This window comes from Euwallacea similis, chromosome 8, assembly GCF_039881205.1.
Source record: "Euwallacea similis isolate ESF13 chromosome 8, ESF131.1, whole genome shotgun sequence".
Lineage (NCBI taxonomy): Eukaryota > Metazoa > Arthropoda > Insecta > Coleoptera > Curculionidae > Euwallacea > Euwallacea similis.
The window spans coordinates 5,865,928-5,884,694 of record NC_089616.1 but is presented as its reverse complement, the minus strand read 5'-3'; the positions used below and the strand labels follow the sequence as shown (position 1 = coordinate 5,884,694).

The following is an 18,767-nucleotide window of genomic DNA, read 5'->3' as shown; positions in this document are numbered from 1 at the left end:
CAGAGCATTTAGTTTAAGTTTCTATTCCTTTGGGTCGGAACACCATTATTTTTTTAAGCGTATTTTGGCACCAGAATACAGTACGGATATAATTGAAGAAAAACGTCATGAACTGCACACACTACAGATATTGCTCAAGTTATTGATTAATCTAATTTATTAAAGGAATTTTAAAGATTTCAATTATATTATGAAATTTAATGCAAATAGTCCTAGGAAGAATCTGAGAAGGTCAAAGCCTATTACGATGTTATGTGTCACTCTAGTTCTAAGTTTAACTGACTTAAGTATCTTAAAGACCAGTTTCAATCTTATTGGAGATCTCGTCAGTTCAATTCATTTCAGTTCATCCAAACAGAAATTAGCAATGTCAATGGCAGGTGTGCTCGGCGTGCAGAAAAACATCCTACCAGTGCAATCTGTCGTGTCCTTTTTACTGCTTCTCGATAAACATTAAACACGGCAGATGGTGCTGGTGGGATACTTTCCTGCAGGGCCAACATACTTGCCATTGATATTGTCGATTTCTGCCTATGTTTAATTAAGTTAAAATGAATCGAACTGATGAGATCTCTAATAGGATCGAAACCGGTTTTAGTGGGGCTCCAGAATCAATTAAACGCAGAGCTTGAAATATGCCAGTGTCATAGAAAGGGAATGTCTAGATAAATGTATCTAATAGAATCACATTTTAAGATTCCAGATCTTCACCGGTTTTCATGTGGTATTCCAATTTTATTGCTCAATCACCCCCAATTGCTAAAGATAGTTTGCCAATTACTGTCCGCGCCTGTGCGCATTTCTTTCCATTCACTCTCTATCTCTTTCTTTCGCTCTCCGTCCATGTGTCCGTAGCTGATTTATCCTACGAGAGGCCGTCTATTTTTGGACGACTATTCAGTGTTTTTAAAACAGTTGACTGACGGGCCACCAGTTTGACAAACAGTTTCGATGTGTGTAAAACGCGACGCGGTGCTCTGCCATGCAGGTCAGCAGCATTCGCATCTTTTAACCCATTAATGGAACCCATCCGATGGTTTCGGTTAAAACTGCCATGTTTGTGCCAACTGTTCTCACTCGCGGCCTTGCTATTCCTGTTTTGTTGGTTTAGGTCATGTTTGACAGCGGCTTCAAAAAGCTCGTTATCTCTTAGTTTTACGTAGTTTCATATCAAAGTTTGACAAAAATCTGGTCTTTGGTTTACGGAATGTCTGCGGCTGTTGCATCCCCGGTATCTCTGGGAACGTGGTCTGCGTCGCAAAGAAAAGCGGCCTCAAGAATTTTTGCCCAGGCTCTGTTCTCCGCTCTACCAAACGCTGCTTCAAGAGATAAGGGTTAATGTTTTTTGTTTATCTTCTTTTAAATTGAACGGAAGATTTGTTTTTTTTTGCCAAAATCTAAAACCAAATTCATCTATTCTTATTTTTTGGAAATTCTTTAATTATCTGTTTTATTTTGTGACTACTTACACTTAATTTCATTTTCTAGCAATTTGTAGTAAGCAATTGCAACCAGTGTAATGATTTATAAAATTTTATTACTTATTTCATATTCATTCTGCGTAATAAACGCCAAAAGTTCCAAACTGAAACTTCGTTTAGATGTAATGTAACATTGCTCTTAGTTGCGGTCAATTCGTGGAAGTCGGTTGAGGAGACATCGGGGCCTGATACAGTGCAGCTTATAAGCAATGAACCTTCTCGCGAATCAGATGAATATAGTGATAGTTGTTCCGAAAGCTGTGATGATTTTTCCTACTCTGAGGTCAGGATAAAGTGTGAAGTGGCACTAAATATTAATAGCATGCGCATGAAATAACCTCTATCACCCACTTATTAGCAGCACTTGTTTGGCTGCGAAATCCATAACCAAATAAGAGATTACATATTTTACATTTAATAAGTAATTTTAGTTTTGCTTGTTCTGGGGCAAATAAATAGATTTTAAAAATCATTAGGCATTCGATCTGTCTCATTATTAAAATGTCCTGTGTAATATCCGTCTCTGTGGCGTGAAAGGAAGGAAAATACCTAAAGATTTTGAAGCGAGTAAATTCGTTCTTATCACCTTGACCCTACGTTCTGCTAATCAAAGCCAAATTTAATGTACAATCATGACTGGCTTCTTGCCAGTCGTCATTAGCTCGCATTACTCGTGGATATTCAAAAAACATTTCATTTGTTTTGAATGTTTGAAAAATTTAGTAAGTACGAGATGAAATAACGATTAAGTATAAATGTTTAATTTTCATAACGCCGATTATACCGGTTGTCTTTAGACTTTTTTTTATATCTACCTACGAAGTATCTACCACTGAAATTTATTTTGAACCTGCATCAACTACATTGACACGTTGACAGCTAAACGGAAATATTATAACACTAATATTAGTTAATATAAACACCAATATCGCTTGCAGGAGACGGATAGTCAGATCGGAAGTTCTGAGCCTTTTAAGGACATTTTTTTTTTTTTTGATACACCTTCATCCACTCTGTAACCGGCAATTACATATGCCAGAAATGCAGTATATGCATGAACCAAAAAGTCTGAATATTATTAGCAGCACGCCATCGCCAAGACAAGACACGCGTAGCGGTTGTTTTATTGTTACTCAGTTCCATAACTTTCGCAATCGCTGACGAAATGTACGCGTTTCCCTGTTTTGTCTCATTTAACCGATAAAACACGACCATTTATAGGTATTTTTGGTGTTTGTTATGATTCTCTTCTTCAATAAACAGTGCCATTCTTTGCTTTAACGATACATAATTTACGTTTGTTTATTCCACTTTGTTCTTAGGATCTTTCTTCTCACTACTTTATCATTTTCTTCGTTTACTTTATCATTTTCATCTGGATTTGATTGCCAAAAATTGTTCGAGATGCATAGAAAGCGGAAGCGCAAGATTATTTGTCTGGATACCGTCAAGCAATGTCTCCTGGAAGTGTTCCGGAAGGTTAGTTACCACTATGAATGTTTACTTGGTAGATATTTAAAACTGCGTCGTGCGTCATTTTTATTTGCGACGGTCCCTAAAAATCCGCCATCGCCTATGTTTGTGTCACGGACGTTATTTTTCGACCCTCCTCCTCCCCTTCGCTCTCCCCGCACACCTAAATTTACGTAATTAGAACTCGACGCTCAGTCGAAAACGAGCGCCGCGGCGGTGCGCATCACTTACTACGTGCGTCACGATATTTTTAGAAACGAACGAGCAGAACAATTTCAACGTGCAACAACAGCTCACATTTGACGAGTACAAAGGGAATGCCAAATATTTCGATCAATGTACACGTCTTACAGCCGGTACCGTCCCGCCTATGACGAGGGCGAGCGGTACTCTACGCACAATAATTCCAGAACCGTACCGGATTATTCGTGGTTGGGTTCCGGTAGCAGCTACCGATCTACTACCTCAAGCTACCGCCACCAACCTTCGGCCAGCAGCAGCAGACGACTGGCCGAAGATATATCCTCGTCTATGGCTAGTGGAAAAGGTACTTCGGAATCGGGAAGCCGGAGGACGCGATACACGCGGTCATCAACGCACAGCGTGGCTCAACTCCTAAGTGACTCATGTTCCAGTTTACTCCAGAAAATTACCACTCGGGTTCGAGGCCCATCGGCCACGGTAGAGAGACAGCTACTACATAATAGTGCAACCAGCAGTAACGGTCACTTGAGCCCCCGCCAACAGGTACCAATTCCGCTAACCACTAGCAAAAGCACTACTGTGGTTCCCAGTTACGGTACGGCAAAGGGTCGCCTCGAAGATAAATATTCGTCCGTGTTAGACAGAATTTATGGAAGGAGGAAAGAGGCTGATTGGAAGCTGGAACCTTCTTCAGGTCGTGGATTAGCCAAGAGCAGTACCACCGCCAACGTGTTACAACTTAGTGAGAAAGCGTATCCTTATGTGAATAGTAGTAGTAGTGGTGCCGTGCAACGTGAAAAGACCCCTTACAGGAGCGAGCAAAAGAAGAATGTCGTGCAACATCACCATCTCGAGCCGTCATATTCCTACGTGGACCGAGAGTCTGCGGTGGTCAACCGTGTTAGACATCGATCCAACCATTCCGAGCTCAGACCCAGACGATCGTCGAAACCGCAAAGGGTGGGCAAGAGCGAATACAACGATCGAAAACCATCTATCACCACTACCAATCTAAAATTGTGTGCCGTCGAAATTCCCATCATTTGCGACGCTAAACAATTAGATGCGACACCGCCACCAGTTAAGGTACCATCCGATGATGATGGCGACAACGACGTCACTCCGACCCCCGCGGTTCCAGATCCCGCGTCCGAACGGGAGACCAAGCGCAAAGAGATCCAGAGCTTGATCATGAAATACTCGGCCTTAGACGCGGCTTACAACAAGTCGAGTGCGGCCCCTGCGAGTACTCCGAGCGTGGCGGCGGCCATTGCTCGGAAGTACCGTCCCGAAACCGGCAGGTTGGCGGCTGTAAGTACGATGACGGGCCGGTCTTCTCCAGTAAAAGTATGATTTGAGCGTGTCCAATGCCATCAACCCCACTACTAACCATGTCAGAGTGCCGCTTGTTGTGTAAGTTTCATCTTAGTGCATTGGTTTAATGTGGAAATTAGATTAGGTTTCGGTGGGCGGGGACTAAATGAAGATGAGGAAGAGCGGTAGGATGTAGAAGAAATTATAAGGTTTTATATATTGTAATTTGAAAAAAAAATGTCGAAAATTGATCAAAGCTTTCAATCGAAAATATTGCGAATACTGATTTAGAAAAAGAGTAATACATTTTTTATTAGTTTCTTCCTCTCTGAAGAATAAGCTTATTGTTATCTTAAGGGGCTTTTCCCTTTCAAGTTTGAAATATATCAATGCCTATTTTTTGGCATTGTTACTTCATATTTTGAAAATTCTTTTTACTCCTGAAAGATCAATGTATCTTTTGTGCACTTTTTTTTACTTGATCGCCTATCTCTCCCCATAAGTCACCAATAGGTTTTTCTGTTTGGGCAACTATCAAAGACCAAGTTAACTACAACAAAATCTCACCAATAATATTAATGATGATGATTGATATTGACATATCATTGATTCGGAAAAAACGTAAATGATGCATCTTTCAGGAAATAAAAGCTCTTTCGAAATATGAAATAAAAAAGCAAATTTCTGTTGATACCTTGAATGCGAGGTCACTTTTGAATAAGGATGTTGTAGAGCAGAAGAAACTAATGAAAAAATTGTATTGAACTTTTTTGATTCAGCGTTTTTTAAATGAATTTTCAATTGATTGATATTTTAGCCAATTTTATTTTTATTGTAAAACTTTGAAAATTAAAAAAATAAATAATTCGGCAGGGTCATTTATAGCATTTTAAAAGTCCCTAAAAAAATAACGGCATTTTTCTTGTTTTTAACCAATTTTATAACTCTTGTTTCGAAGGTAGCAATGGCAAACTCATTAAAAAAACACCCTGCATATGTACGCAGAGTTAATCCTATAATTAATTTCAATTTCAATAATGTACATGTTCAAATAAACCATATCCATTCACTTATTTTTCAGGTCATTTCAATTGAGTTCCAAAAGTAATACATCTCTTTTTATGTATTTTTTTCATATCTTGAGACTTGTAACAACAGCAAAACTAAATTACAGAATCAGATCGTTCTGTTGAATACAAAATTGTCGATTCTTCGTAGATTAAACAGTGTAAATGTTGAGATTATGCCAACAGTTTTCGTTAGATCATTCTATTTTTGTGTAGTGTGTTCAAACTTTCCCTCTATATCGTTTAAGTTTTTTGCTTATTCATTACTGGTCCGTTAAGCAGTTGAAAATAGTAACTTTTTGTTTTTCTGTCACACGGTTTTGGTAAAATTTAAACCGTGCTTCGAAGATTTTTAAAGTCATTTTTCGAGTTTCCATTAATTCGCCTTAACTTTTAAATTTCGAATTCTCAGTAATACTTATCGGATTGCTATTCCTACTTCACAACAGAAGTAAATGTACGCCTTATTTTATTAACGTTAAAAATATATAATTTTTTCATTAAGTGCGTTCACTATTATTATCTTATCCAGTACATTTAGCTTTATTATCTCCGAAGTAATTAATTACGAAATCTGTTAAATAGGGAAAAAGTTGTAATTTTTGGGGACTTTTAATACACCATAAGAGTAGGGGGTTGCTACATTCTTAAAAAAAGTTCATAAAACCATTACTTGTCCATTTACTATTTTTTTCTGGAATTAAAATAGAAATCGAAATTTAAAAAAATAAATCAGGTTCGTATTTAAAATAAAAAGTTGATAATGATTACGAAATGGTGAAACATGAGATTCTTTTATACACTCACTTCTTATAGCGGAAAAAAAGTAGTTACAATGAAGTGCAATAATAATTTTTCTGATATGATCTTACATAAAGTCATAAAATAATAAAAATGGTTTTCGGCTATTTCTGTTATTCTCAGATATTTTTAGAAATATTCGGAATTTTTTAGCTTTTAAATCTACACATTATGGAACGCAAAAATGCACAATTCTGCTTCAATTTAATCAACTTTATATTGGTACCGTTTGCGAAATCCTAAATGATGTGGCTCCAATTTTAAACTTCCTATTCGTACATACTATATCTACAAATTGATAGCTATTTTAGAACATTGATTTATAAGATTCCCCACTTACTTACATTCAAGTTACATTCTCCCAGTTGAACGAAAACATGCTAAATCTCTTTACTAAAAGCTTTTTACTTACCAGCATGTATATAACGGGTGATCATTAAAAAAAAACACAGTAGGCGGTGAACCATAAACGTAGGACGTTGGTTAAGCCATTTGCTATTTACCATAAAATATATCACTAACAGATGAATTGATCCCAGACATACCTCTGATATTTTAACGCCTACTGGAGGTTTATTTTTAATGATCACCCTTTACTAATATCAAATCCATTAATTCTGTATAAAAGTCTGATAATATTTACGTTTTTTTTTGCTTCCAGTTTGTGCTGACTATTGGAATATTTTAACAAACTGCAAAGCGTCATGTGAATGATTTTTTGATGTAATTTAATAAATTATTCGATATATGGAGTGTTCCAGTCAGATGTAAATGTCACAAATTCAACTGATGATAGAGGATCTCATATTTAGCAAGTTCACAAACGCTTTATTACCGAGATTTACAGAATGTTAAAGATAGTATAAATGAAAGAAATAAATATACGTTTTTCTTATTTTTAGTTCGTAGTATTACACAGTTAATACAGGGTGTCCCGAAAATCAATGTCAAAAATGGTATCACGGGATTATTTGGGTCAAAACATTAAGATTTAGGTCAAAAGTTATTTGAAGAAAATTTCTCATCTAGATGCTATTGGCGGTCAAAGTTCTTGAAAAAAAACATACTTTTTGCTATATCTCGAGAATGCTTCAATGGATTTTAATGAATTCCATTGTGCATTTATTCATTAGTACAGGGATTATTTTCATGTAACATTCATGTCTTTTCGCAATGTAAAAGTGGTAAATTCTTAGCCATCTTCGTACAAAAATTATCAGAACTTTTTGTTAAGCAGCTGCATCGTATCGGTTTTTTTTTCTGATGATACATTAGCCCTTTCTCTAACTTTTCTATCTCTTGGAAATTTCTCGTATGGTTAACATTTCACGTCGAAAAAATTATTTTCTTTTCTCATGCAGAACACCAACTTGCCATTCCTTCGACAATTATCGACACTTGTCGATGTGAACGCTGACGTCACTTATGGAAAATGTCATAAAAATTAATCAAGAGACTGAACTCATAAAAAAACAATTTAAATGAACTATAAAAAACGATAAATATGAAAAATTCAATAATTAACAAAATCATAGCAGATGTTCAAAGTGACCCCCATTTTCTTGAATGCATTGACTCTTCATCGGAAATTAAATTGGACCCTTCTTAATACCTCTGGATTATTCTTCAAGGTGGTAAATTCGTGAATAATCCGATGAAGTAATTAATTTTCAGTGTTTACGGGACTCGCATAGACCTTTACAAATTCAAAAGGTCTTAAAATTAATTTTTACTAATTACTTATCTTACATTAACCTTGCCACTCGCGCAAATCTTCGGCGATCGGGTTTCCTACGATTTGGAAAGCGCGCCGCATAAACTGAAACACTAGATGTTAAATTATCTTCGCAAAAACCCATAATTTTAACCATATCAGTCATTTCTTCATTAGAAAAGACCATTATTATACTTAAAAGAAACAACTCAAAAGAAACGTAAAAAAATTTTGATTAATTTTTATGACATTTTCCATAAGTGACGTCAGCGTTCACATCGACAAGTGTCGATAATTATCGAAGGGATGGCAAGTTGGTGTTCTGCACAATGGGATTCATTAAAATCCATTGAAGCATTCTCGAGATATAGCAAAAAGTATGTTTTTTTTTCAAGAATTTTGACCGCCAATAGCATCTAAACGAGAAACTTTCTTCAAATAACTTTTGATCTAAATCTTAATGTTTTGACCCAAATAATCTCGTGATACCATTTTTGACATTGATTTTCGGGACACCCTGTATATTTAATTCAAATCATGTTCTAGCCTGAACTAACCGTCACTGATCCTTAAATTTAAATTTTGTATTTCGTTTACAATATTTTTGTTAATTGCGTCTTGTTTTCGTATATAATATCGTTTTCATTTGAGTCAGACGAACAATATGTGTGTTCACACACACAAACATTAGGAGCTATAAATAAAAATAAAAAAACAACAAGAAATTCTTGAAAGTTTAACACTGTGTATTTGGGTAACAAAGCGTTAAAAACTTATGTTCCTATTAACATTTTTTCGCTTTAAATGATATTCCATATCATTGGTTTAACTTACAGTTGGGATACCCTATATACATATTGCAACAGAAATACCTTATTTTTAAATCTTATTTGGAAAGAGTAAATACAGAGATGAGTTGCTGCGGTACGAGTAATAATTTTTTTTAAATGAACAAAATAAAAATATTTTTATTTTTAATTTTTTCGAATACTTTCGGAAATTATTGGAATTTTTCGATTTTTGAAACGGCACATTCTTGATTCTCCAAATTGCACAATTTTACCCAAATTTAACCAACCTTGCATAATTATAGTTACTGAGATCCTCGTGGTTGATTATATATATATATTTGTGTGACTTTTTGCAATATGTTCTATGACCATACAAGAAATTTATGTGATCAGCATAGTCAATGTAGGTTAGCTCACCGATAAACCCAATATTTTTTTAAAAGTACTCGGATTGTGTACTAGTCCGATGACAGGTATTTCTGGTGCCATATACGCCTTAAACTGAAACAACTTTGTGTACCATTTTGAAAAGTACGTTGATTGCTGATTTGGCAATCCGTTTGCCTCTTTATCTTTGCTTGTCGGGCCACAATCAACCTTGCGTGCGCTGTTGCCGTAACAATGATGATGACCATGTCAATGCACAATGCTGTTCCGTCCACCACCACCACCTGATGCGATGATCTCTATGTGCCGCATGACGTTGTTGCCATACTCTTGACTGATTGACGATAAACAGAGTTCGAGGGCATCCTCGGTGGAAGACGATGAAGAGGGCCACCTTATTTACCGATCGGGAGACGTCCTGCAAGATCGATGTGTGTGAATACCGCTTGATATAAATAAGACCCTTCCTAGGTTCGATCCGTTTTAAATTGGGTATAGTTCAAATTGTCATATAATATCTATTCATTATTATCTGTGTATTACGATATAACTCACCTGATATTTAAACTATGCCCAATTCGTCTTTGGAAGTGAATTTAGAACAGGAAAAATTGACAGCGATTAGGATTATTTCTCAGAGTTAATCGTAAAATAGTTATTTTTCACATTTCGAAAATTATTATCAGTGTATTTTTTTTTGGCAAACTAGATACCTACGTGCGGTCTAGTTCACAAAAAAAATTTAGCGCAAGAATCAGTTTTGCATGAAAAGATTTCCATTACCGTTTCTTTCGTGGTTAGAAAACCATACTTGTTCCTATTTAGAGGAAATTGATGGATTTCCACAGTTGAATTTTCTTCAATTTCTGAATGGAATCAGAATCCTTCAAGCACTTCTAAATTTTTTTTTTGGAACAAGTGTTGTTGTCTAACAAACAATAACAAAAGTTAATCGAATATGGTGTTATATTGCAGATAAGATCCTGGGCACCCTCGGTGAAGGTACATTTGGCAAAGTAGTGAAAGTGAGGGACTTGGAAATGTAAGTGAATAACCTACAATTTATATTTTTTTGCATCGTTTATAATAGATTTCATACCCCATTAACTATTCAGCGCAAATCTATTCAAATATTAATCACATACATGGTAGTTTTTTTTTTAATTATAAATGCCAGTATCTTGAAAATTATATCGGCAATAGAGAAATCCAAAAACATGTTTACCATAATATGGTGGGAGATCATTGAGGATATGTCGAACTTGCCACCCTCTACCAAATACCTCTAAATTATGCCGCTAATGGCAAAATCCAAACATACGTTTACTATAATATGATCGGGAAAGATGATTGAGGGTATGATGAACTCACCACCCTCTACCAAATGTACCAGCCACTCCAAATCGTTTTTTTTTTAATAGTACGAGCATGATTGTGACATGTCGGAAAACATTTTCAATCAGCTTTTCAATGGTACCAAAGTTTCTGGAATTTCGTCCCAAATGTATGCGATAATACCTAAAAAGCTAAACCCATAACCATGCCACATAAGCGTAGAATTAAATGGTTTTTAATCACGAATAAGTAATAGAACTGATAACTAATTCAAAATTTGATTTTAATTAAATCAAAGCATAAGATTTACCGCTCAATATTAATAATTTTTTATAACAGATATTGAAAATGTTGTCCGTTATATTCCACACAAGCGTATAAACAATATTCACATTTTTGACGGATATTGACAAAAGTATCCCTAGGAGTTGCACGACACTCAGTGATAATTTGTTGTCTTAACTCTTCAATTGTTTCTAGTTGGGTATTGAACATTACAGATTTAATGCCCCCACGAAATGAAATCCAAGACGTAAGATCGGGAAACCTAAAGGGCCATCCTATGGCTTTTCTCCTTTCAATCCATCTTATGGGATAATTGTTATCCAACCACTACCTAAAGGGTAGAACAAAATGTGGTGGTGCCCCATCCTGTTGAAATCTTAATAAATTTTTGTCCAGTTTTAATTTGCAAATGTTCTCCCGCTGATTCTCTAGATTCATGAATTATCAATGGTTTAATATCATTTTCCAAAAAGTTCACATTAGATTTCACCATTTAAATTACCGTTAATATACAAAGATTTTATGATAGTATCTCCAAAGATCCCGGCCCAAACATTCAGTTTTTGTTGATATTGGGTGCTTTCTTCTCTCATAACATGAGGGTTTCAATCATTCCGGATTCTACAATTGTGCCTATTAAAAGTATCATTTAAGTAAAATATGCACTCGTTAGTAAAGCAGAAGGTTAAAAGAAGCCGGGACTGGTTGGTAATCAAAGCTTGTATCACCTTGCAATATTCAGTTCGCCGATCTGGATCATCTCCATTTAATTCCTGATGAGGCTGAATCTTGTACGAATGAAATTTGTGTCAGTTTAGAACTTTTCGGACCGATGTTGATAGTACAGTTAAAGTAGATGTTTGAAGCATAGACAATAATGGATTTCGGGCAAATTGTTTGAGAACTTCGATATGAGCAAACTAATCTAATATCGTAAGTTTCTTCAAAATTCTGTATTGATTTCCTATTATAGAAAGGATTCATGTTCATTCCAGGATGTCCTCGGCGAAATATTTCTGTGGTTCGTAAAATACAACTTTCCTCGGCACCACAAATAAAAACAATTTCAACTCGTTCCGCAATTGAATAAACCATGTTTTGGTTGAAAATTTGCAAAAAGAAGTATGAAGTGAAATAGACAATAACCAGAATTCGACGATTCACTGGGCAGAAGAACATTCATAAATACCGATAAAAGAAGAATACCTAATTTTCTCCATTTAACATTATTGTCAATTCTTTGAGAACAATGCACGTCAAGAATGTAAATAACGTTTACAGTAATGGACAAAAGTATATAGACAAATAAATTTTGGGAAAAATTCTTATTTCCAGAGATTTTTTTAAAAGATGGTTATTTATAAAGTTGCCTGGCAATGGGTGCGTGTTGAGACAGAAACCCCAATTTTCAAACATTTCAATAAAAAAAAAAAAAGTTTTATTTAATCAATTTTGGTTGGACAAAATTATATAGACAAATCAGAAATTTCTAAAATAAAAGGTTATCATGAATTAATATATTAACAAAATATTATTTTTTATGAAATTCTATTCTAATACTTAGTGGAGTACCCATTATTGTCAATTACTGCTTGGCATCGCCTAGGCATGGACTCTAAAAGCTTGTTGATGTAATCCAGATCGATTTTCTTCCATGTTTCTTCCAATTGATTATAGAGTTCATCTTTATTGGAGCAGTGTTTGGTTTCAACTAGTCTTTTGAGATGTTCCCACATATTTTCAATCGGATTTAAATCCGGTGACTGCGATGGCCACTGTAAAATGCGAATTTTTTCATCTAACAGGTATTGTTTTGCCAGCCTAGAAGTGTGTTTTGGGTCATTATCTTGTTGAAAGGTGGATCGTAGGGGCATATGATCTTCCATATAAGGTAACAAGACATCTCTTAGTATATCCCTATACGTAAATCTGTCCATAATTCCTTCAATACGATGTAACGAACCCATTCCAAATCCCGAGAAACATCCCCACACCATCACAGACCCACCTCCATGTTTAACGGTGGACAACATGTACTTGGGATCCATTCTTTTGCCACATGGACGTCGCACATAATTGATCCCGTCAGTTCCATGCAGATTAAATTTCGATTCATCCGAAAAACACACTCTTTTCCAATCGTTAAAGGTCCAGTGCAGATGGTTGCGTGCAAATTCTAGTCGGGCCTTCCGGTTCTTCTTACTAAGCAATGGCTTTTTGATGGGACGACGTGCAAATAAATTAAGATCATCCAGCCTTCGTTTTATGGTCTTAGCTGAAACACTGGGAACGCCCTCAGCGGTAATCTCATTTTTAATTTGTCTTGGCGTTTTAAATGGATCTTTGGAAGAAATTGTCTTAATCAAACGAAGGGTCCTAGCTTGAAGTTTTCTAGGTCGACCAGTTCGGTGAGCAACTTCCACGGAGCCTTTTTTTTTAAATTGACTGATAATAGCCCAAACTGTCTTCCGCTTCAAATTTAAACTTTTTGCGATGTCTACTTGTCGTAAACCACTATTATACAGCTCTATAATTTTTGTTCTGATTTCAAAAGATACTTGAGCACCGCGGGGCATTGTAGAACTTAATTTTTTGAAAAAATGAAACAATTCTAATATTGTATATTCAACAAATAAACGATATGAACTGCCAGTCTATATACTTTTGTCCAAGCAAAAAACTATATTATTTTATTAAATATTTATTGCTATGCAAAAAAATATAAACATTTTAAAAATATTATTCCTTGTAGCTACCCATATTTTTTACCAAAAAAGGAAGTTCAAATTCAATTATTTGGTACATTTTTATAAAGAATCTTATTTGTCTATATACTTTTGTCCCTTACTGTATATGGAAAATAACGTTACATGGACAATATTTGAAACACCTATTATAAAAAATTATTCATATCGAGCGGCAAATTTTACGCTTTAATTATAATAAATCTTTGAATTAATTATCAATTTTATTATTTATTCCTGATTGAAAACCATTTAATTCTATGCCTCGATGTATAACTGATGGATTTCGCATTTTAGGCATTACAGCATACATTTGAGGGCAAAATTATAGAAACTTTCGTTGCTACTATTGAAAGCTTATTGAAAATGCTTTTCGACGATATATCCCAACCATGCCTATACTATTTAAAAAAAATACGAGTGGCTGGGGTGCATTTGGTAGAGGATAGTGAGTTTATCATATTATGGTACACGTATTTTTGGATTTTTCCATTTTCATCATAATTTTAAAGATATTGGCATTTATACTTTTAAAAAACCCACGTTGTATATAAAAATTCTTTATTAATAATTACACACCATGGAAATGGTTGTTGTATGTACAGGGTGACCCAAATTCCACCTATTGACATTTTCATAAATACTTATCTCAAATAACGCTTTTCGTCTGTCAGGGATCATTCCATGGCCTTAAAAATAATCAAAAACGTCGAGAAATACAAAGAAGCTGCCAAACTGGAAATCAACGTTCTGGAAAAGCTATCCGATACAGACCCGGACAGTACACAGTAAGTTATTACGCATAAAGTTTGCCTTTCCAAGAGGGACATTGATATTTGTTTGCAGTTTGTGCGTAAAAATGTTGGACTGGTTCGACTATCACGGACATATGTGTATCGCATTCGAAATGCTGGGTCTGAGCGTTTTCGATTTCTTGGTAAGTGTACATGGTTGCTTCATTTCTTTGTGTTCTCAATTTTGGGTTTTGTATTTCGCTTGCAGAAGGACAATAACTACCAACCCTACCCTTTAGACCAAGTGAGGCACATCGGCTATCAGCTGTGCTACTCGGTGAAATTTCTCCATGACAATGCACTGACGCACACCGATCTGAAGCCGGAAAACATTTTGTTCGTTGACTCGGACTTTGATTTGGTTTACAATACGAAAAAGGTGAACCGTTGTTGCTTTTTTGAGACATTGCCTGGAATTTGCCTTGGTTTCAGCGTCGTGACGTGAAGAGAGTAAAAAGGACTGACGTTAGATTAATTGATTTTGGCAGTGCCACTTTCGATCACGAACATCACAGCACCATCGTGTCAACGAGGCATTACAGGGCACCCGAGGTTATTTTAGGTAAGACACGAATGCCCAAACTTTATATTACTTATCTCGGTCTCATTTAATACTAACCTGGACCAACGAGTATTTCTGATGTTTTAAAGATTTTTAACTGCGTATCTTTATAGAAGTTAAAATTTAGTACGACCAAAAAATGTTTTAGATTCAAGAAAACTTAAGATTAATTTGTTTCTTTTCATTTTGTATGTTTTTGTTGGTGTGCAAAAATGTGATTTTTTTTAATACTACGAAAATTTTGACTTCGAACCCACAAGAAAGAGTGTCTGAAGTCGCTTAAGTGTACGAGTATTTACAAATACATAACAAGTGTTTATAAAGTGGTGCGGTTTCGTCTCAAAGCAACGTAACTGGACGCGCACGAAAATAGAAAAGTGGGCGGAATCGCCAATTCCCACTTATTCCAATTTTATCGATCCGTTTCCAAGTTTCGTTTTTTCTTTTATTTTATTATTTTTGTAACATTGTGCGTGAATTGCACATTTTATTATATTAATATGCTTTTAAATTAATATTATTAATAAGGATCGATGAGTTACTAACTAAATTTTACCGAATTTTTTCCAGAGTTAGGATGGTCGCAACCCTGCGACGTATGGTCGATCGGGTGTATCTTATTCGAATTATACCTCGGAATTACGCTGTTTCAAACCCACGATAATCGTGAACATTTGGCAATGATGCAGCGAGTTTTAGGTGACATCCCTCAAAGGTAACGAAACATCTTTGTGTTTTCTTACTTCTTTTTCATCCAACCACCTTCAATAATATATCATTTTATTATACAGGGTATCTCTAAATGGTCCATATAAAAGTTGAAGGTTTTCGACATATAGTCAAATCGAAGATTTATTTAAAGCATTACTTATTTCACAAGTGTTCAAGTAAAAAAAAAAAATTAAATACAAAACCTATGAAAATTTTAAGTCGATGTGATTTTTAAAATTAGCAAAATTATCTGGAATTTACAGAGTTTTGAAAAACTTTTGGATTCTAAAAAATAAATACAAAAAGCTATTAATAATTTTAAGGTCAAAACATGCAGTTATATAAATTTTTAAACAGCTAATTTTAAGTTTTCTTGGCAGAATGGCAAGAAAAACGAAGACCAAATATTTTCATAAAGGCAGACTTGACTGGGACGAGAAGAGTTCTGCTGGGCGCTATGTTAGAGATAATTGCAAACCCCTTTTGGTAAGTGTACACGAAATCTCATAAATTTTATTCGTAATGATATGGTTGCTCTTTAAGCTTATTTATGTGAATCTCAAAATAAAAATGTTCGTTTATTTCAAAAGAGTACATTAATTTGCAGAGGTATAAGCAGTTTGACGATCCAGACCACAATTACCTGTTCGACTTAATCTTCAGACTGCTCGAATATGAACCGTCCGAGCGAATTTCCCTGCGGGAAGCCTTAATGCATCCCTTCTTCGGTAAGATTCCAGGCCATCAACGCATTTGCGACCACAGTGGTGCTGCAGGTGACGTACGCAGAGAGCGGAGTTTATCTTGAAAATCTATATTTTTCACCGCTTTTTAAAGGGGGTATCCATTAATATGGTTCGGATTGTAAAAAAAAATTTGATTATCCCTTGAAACGGCAAATTCTACAATTTTTTTAAACGCCACTATATGCAAGCGTGTCTCCTTTAAATAGTACATGTAGGTCGGATAAATGAGACAAAAGTTATCATTTTGGTGACCGGTTTTTTTCAAAAGTTTAATATAATATTTATTTTCTTATGTCAACATATCGAATAATTAGTTGAAAAAATATTCCATTTTCTTAATTTTTGGATTGAGTAACTGTAAAATCCCTGTTAAACCAAATTTCTTTTTTTTTACTTAATTTCCTCAATTATCTACTTAAAAAAAACTAAAACTACTTTTTTATCATTCGGACCGCATCAGGCTCATGTTTAAAAAGATATTATAATATTAATAAGTTAATAATATTGTGATTGCATTTTAAGTAATCGCTAAAAATGACAACTTTTGTGTTATTTAATCTTACGGTTAACCAAGATAACGACAGCGGTACTGCATAAAGGAGACACCCTGTTTATAGGTTCGATTGTTCCTCAACTATTGTGTAATTCCACCTTTTGACACAGTCTTTTTTAATGTTGATTGTGCATACTCAAGGGGTCAGAGAGGAATTTTCGACTATACATACACCAATGTAGAAACGTGAGCACTTAATTGTCCGTTTGTTATAGTAAACGTCTTGAGAAAAACAATAAACTGAATTTGTTTCGTCTCAGAAATAAATCGTTTAGGGGTCTAATTTGTGAGATGAAGCTCCAAACGTTATCGCCTATTTGTTGCAGTTAATTGAGTTCACTTCCCGTACTGATAGGTAATGTCTGAGCTTTGCATAGAATTTAAATAGCATAAAAGTTCATTTCATAGGTTTTAATTTCATAGAGTTTAATTGCATAGAAGAACACGAAAGCGGATAATTCATATGCAAAAAATACGTACTTATGCGTGCGAAGTAGATGATTCCCAATGGGTGCTTATGGGGAACAGATTATTTTTATTGAAGTCTGTTGGAAATCTATGTATGTGTATCAAGATTCAATTTAAATACTTCATATACAGGGTGTCTTATTTAGAAATGTCCACTATTGCGATTTTCGAATGGTGGGAACTACAAAAATGGTTAACTAATGGAAAAAAGTTGTTATTTTCATAAAAGGTTGGAAACCAAAAACAATTTGGCAAAGCCATTTATCACAGCAAATTAAAAGGATCCCAAAAATGGCTACTTTTTCCTTATTATTTAATTGATTTTGTAACTATGACCTCTACCAAGATAGCAATAGTGAACACACAAGTCCCCTGCATAAGCAGCAACATTCTTATTTGACAAAATGGGCCTATTAGCAGAAAGGATTCTGCACTACCCGCAATCTTGGTTGTCACTCAAAAAAAAGGGCTGTTCCACAGCAAATTTCAAGAAACCTGGTTTTACTGTATGTCGTTATGTAAATACATTATTGAAAAATATGTGAGAATAAAATTTAGTCTTTCTTTCTTTCTCTACCTACTATACCCTTCCAAAGATCCAAGTCTACAATTTTTTTAGATCATTTTATAGTATTAATATTGACCTGAACAAACTCATAATACAGTATCTATGAAAATACTTTAGATTAAATTGTAGTTTTGTGAACCTAATTTTGTAGTAATTCAACATGTAAATGCTCTACAACATTGAATTTTCATAAGTAACTATCCTTTTAAATAATTTTTTTTAATTATAAATCTGTTATGGAGAAAACTGGGCATAATTGATGCTGATGCTGACATATATCACTAACAGACACAAAAAAGTAATTTTTAATTTTTATTAGCAATAAAACAAATTACAGTTGTCCCCCATCTCCTACTGGCATTGCTCTGATGATGTCTGAATCACCAGGGTCTGTAATAGACATGGCACACACCCTGAAGTATTTTCCACAGGCTGTACCTAATTCTACATTGTTGCCAGAATAGTGGTGCACACCAGTTTTTGCTAACATGGCATAGTATTCAATCTCTGATTTCCTTAACGATGGTGTGTTATTGGAGATTATAATCAATTTGGCTTTGCCTTGTCTGAGAGTCTGAAAATTAAAAAAAAGAAGTCATTCATTCAAATTGTACATTTTAAAAATATAGTCAAACTTATAAAGTATAACTAATTTTTTTTTAATTAAAATTACCGAATAAACCAGTAAAGCAAATTTAAGCGCTGCAGCATTTCACCTCTGCAAATTCCTTAAATGTTTAAAGTGGCTCACTTTTTCCAAAAATTTAAC

General features: G+C 34.8%; 2 protein-coding genes across 3 annotated transcripts in view; one reads left to right on the top strand and one right to left on the bottom strand.

The window, feature by feature from the left end:
- The first annotated feature begins 2,854 nt into the window (after positions 1 to 2,854).
- Doa (Darkener of apricot) lies at positions 2,855 to 17,983 on the top strand. Its single transcript, XM_066392473.1, has 10 exons — positions 2,855 to 4,469; positions 9,585 to 9,663; positions 10,208 to 10,274; positions 14,271 to 14,384; positions 14,443 to 14,533; positions 14,599 to 14,769; positions 14,823 to 14,952; positions 15,523 to 15,667; positions 16,044 to 16,149; positions 16,271 to 17,983. Exons 1-10 carry the CDS (start codon positions 3,291 to 3,293, stop codon positions 16,469 to 16,471), a joined length of 2,283 nt encoding a protein of 760 aa, XP_066248570.1. The 5' UTR covers positions 2,855 to 3,290; the 3' UTR covers positions 16,472 to 17,983.
- Positions 17,984 to 18,297: 314 nt separating this feature from the next.
- Positions 18,298 to 18,767, bottom strand: part of RpL30 (ribosomal protein L30) — a 74,689-nt gene continuing 74,219 nt past the window's right edge. For both annotated transcript variants that reach the window (XM_066392488.1, XM_066392487.1), the window contains exon 3: positions 18,298 to 18,572. In XM_066392488.1, coding sequence (XP_066248585.1) covers positions 18,330 to 18,572 — 243 coding nt within the window. In that variant the 3' untranslated portion in view covers positions 18,298 to 18,329. The remainder of the gene's footprint in view (positions 18,573 to 18,767) is intronic.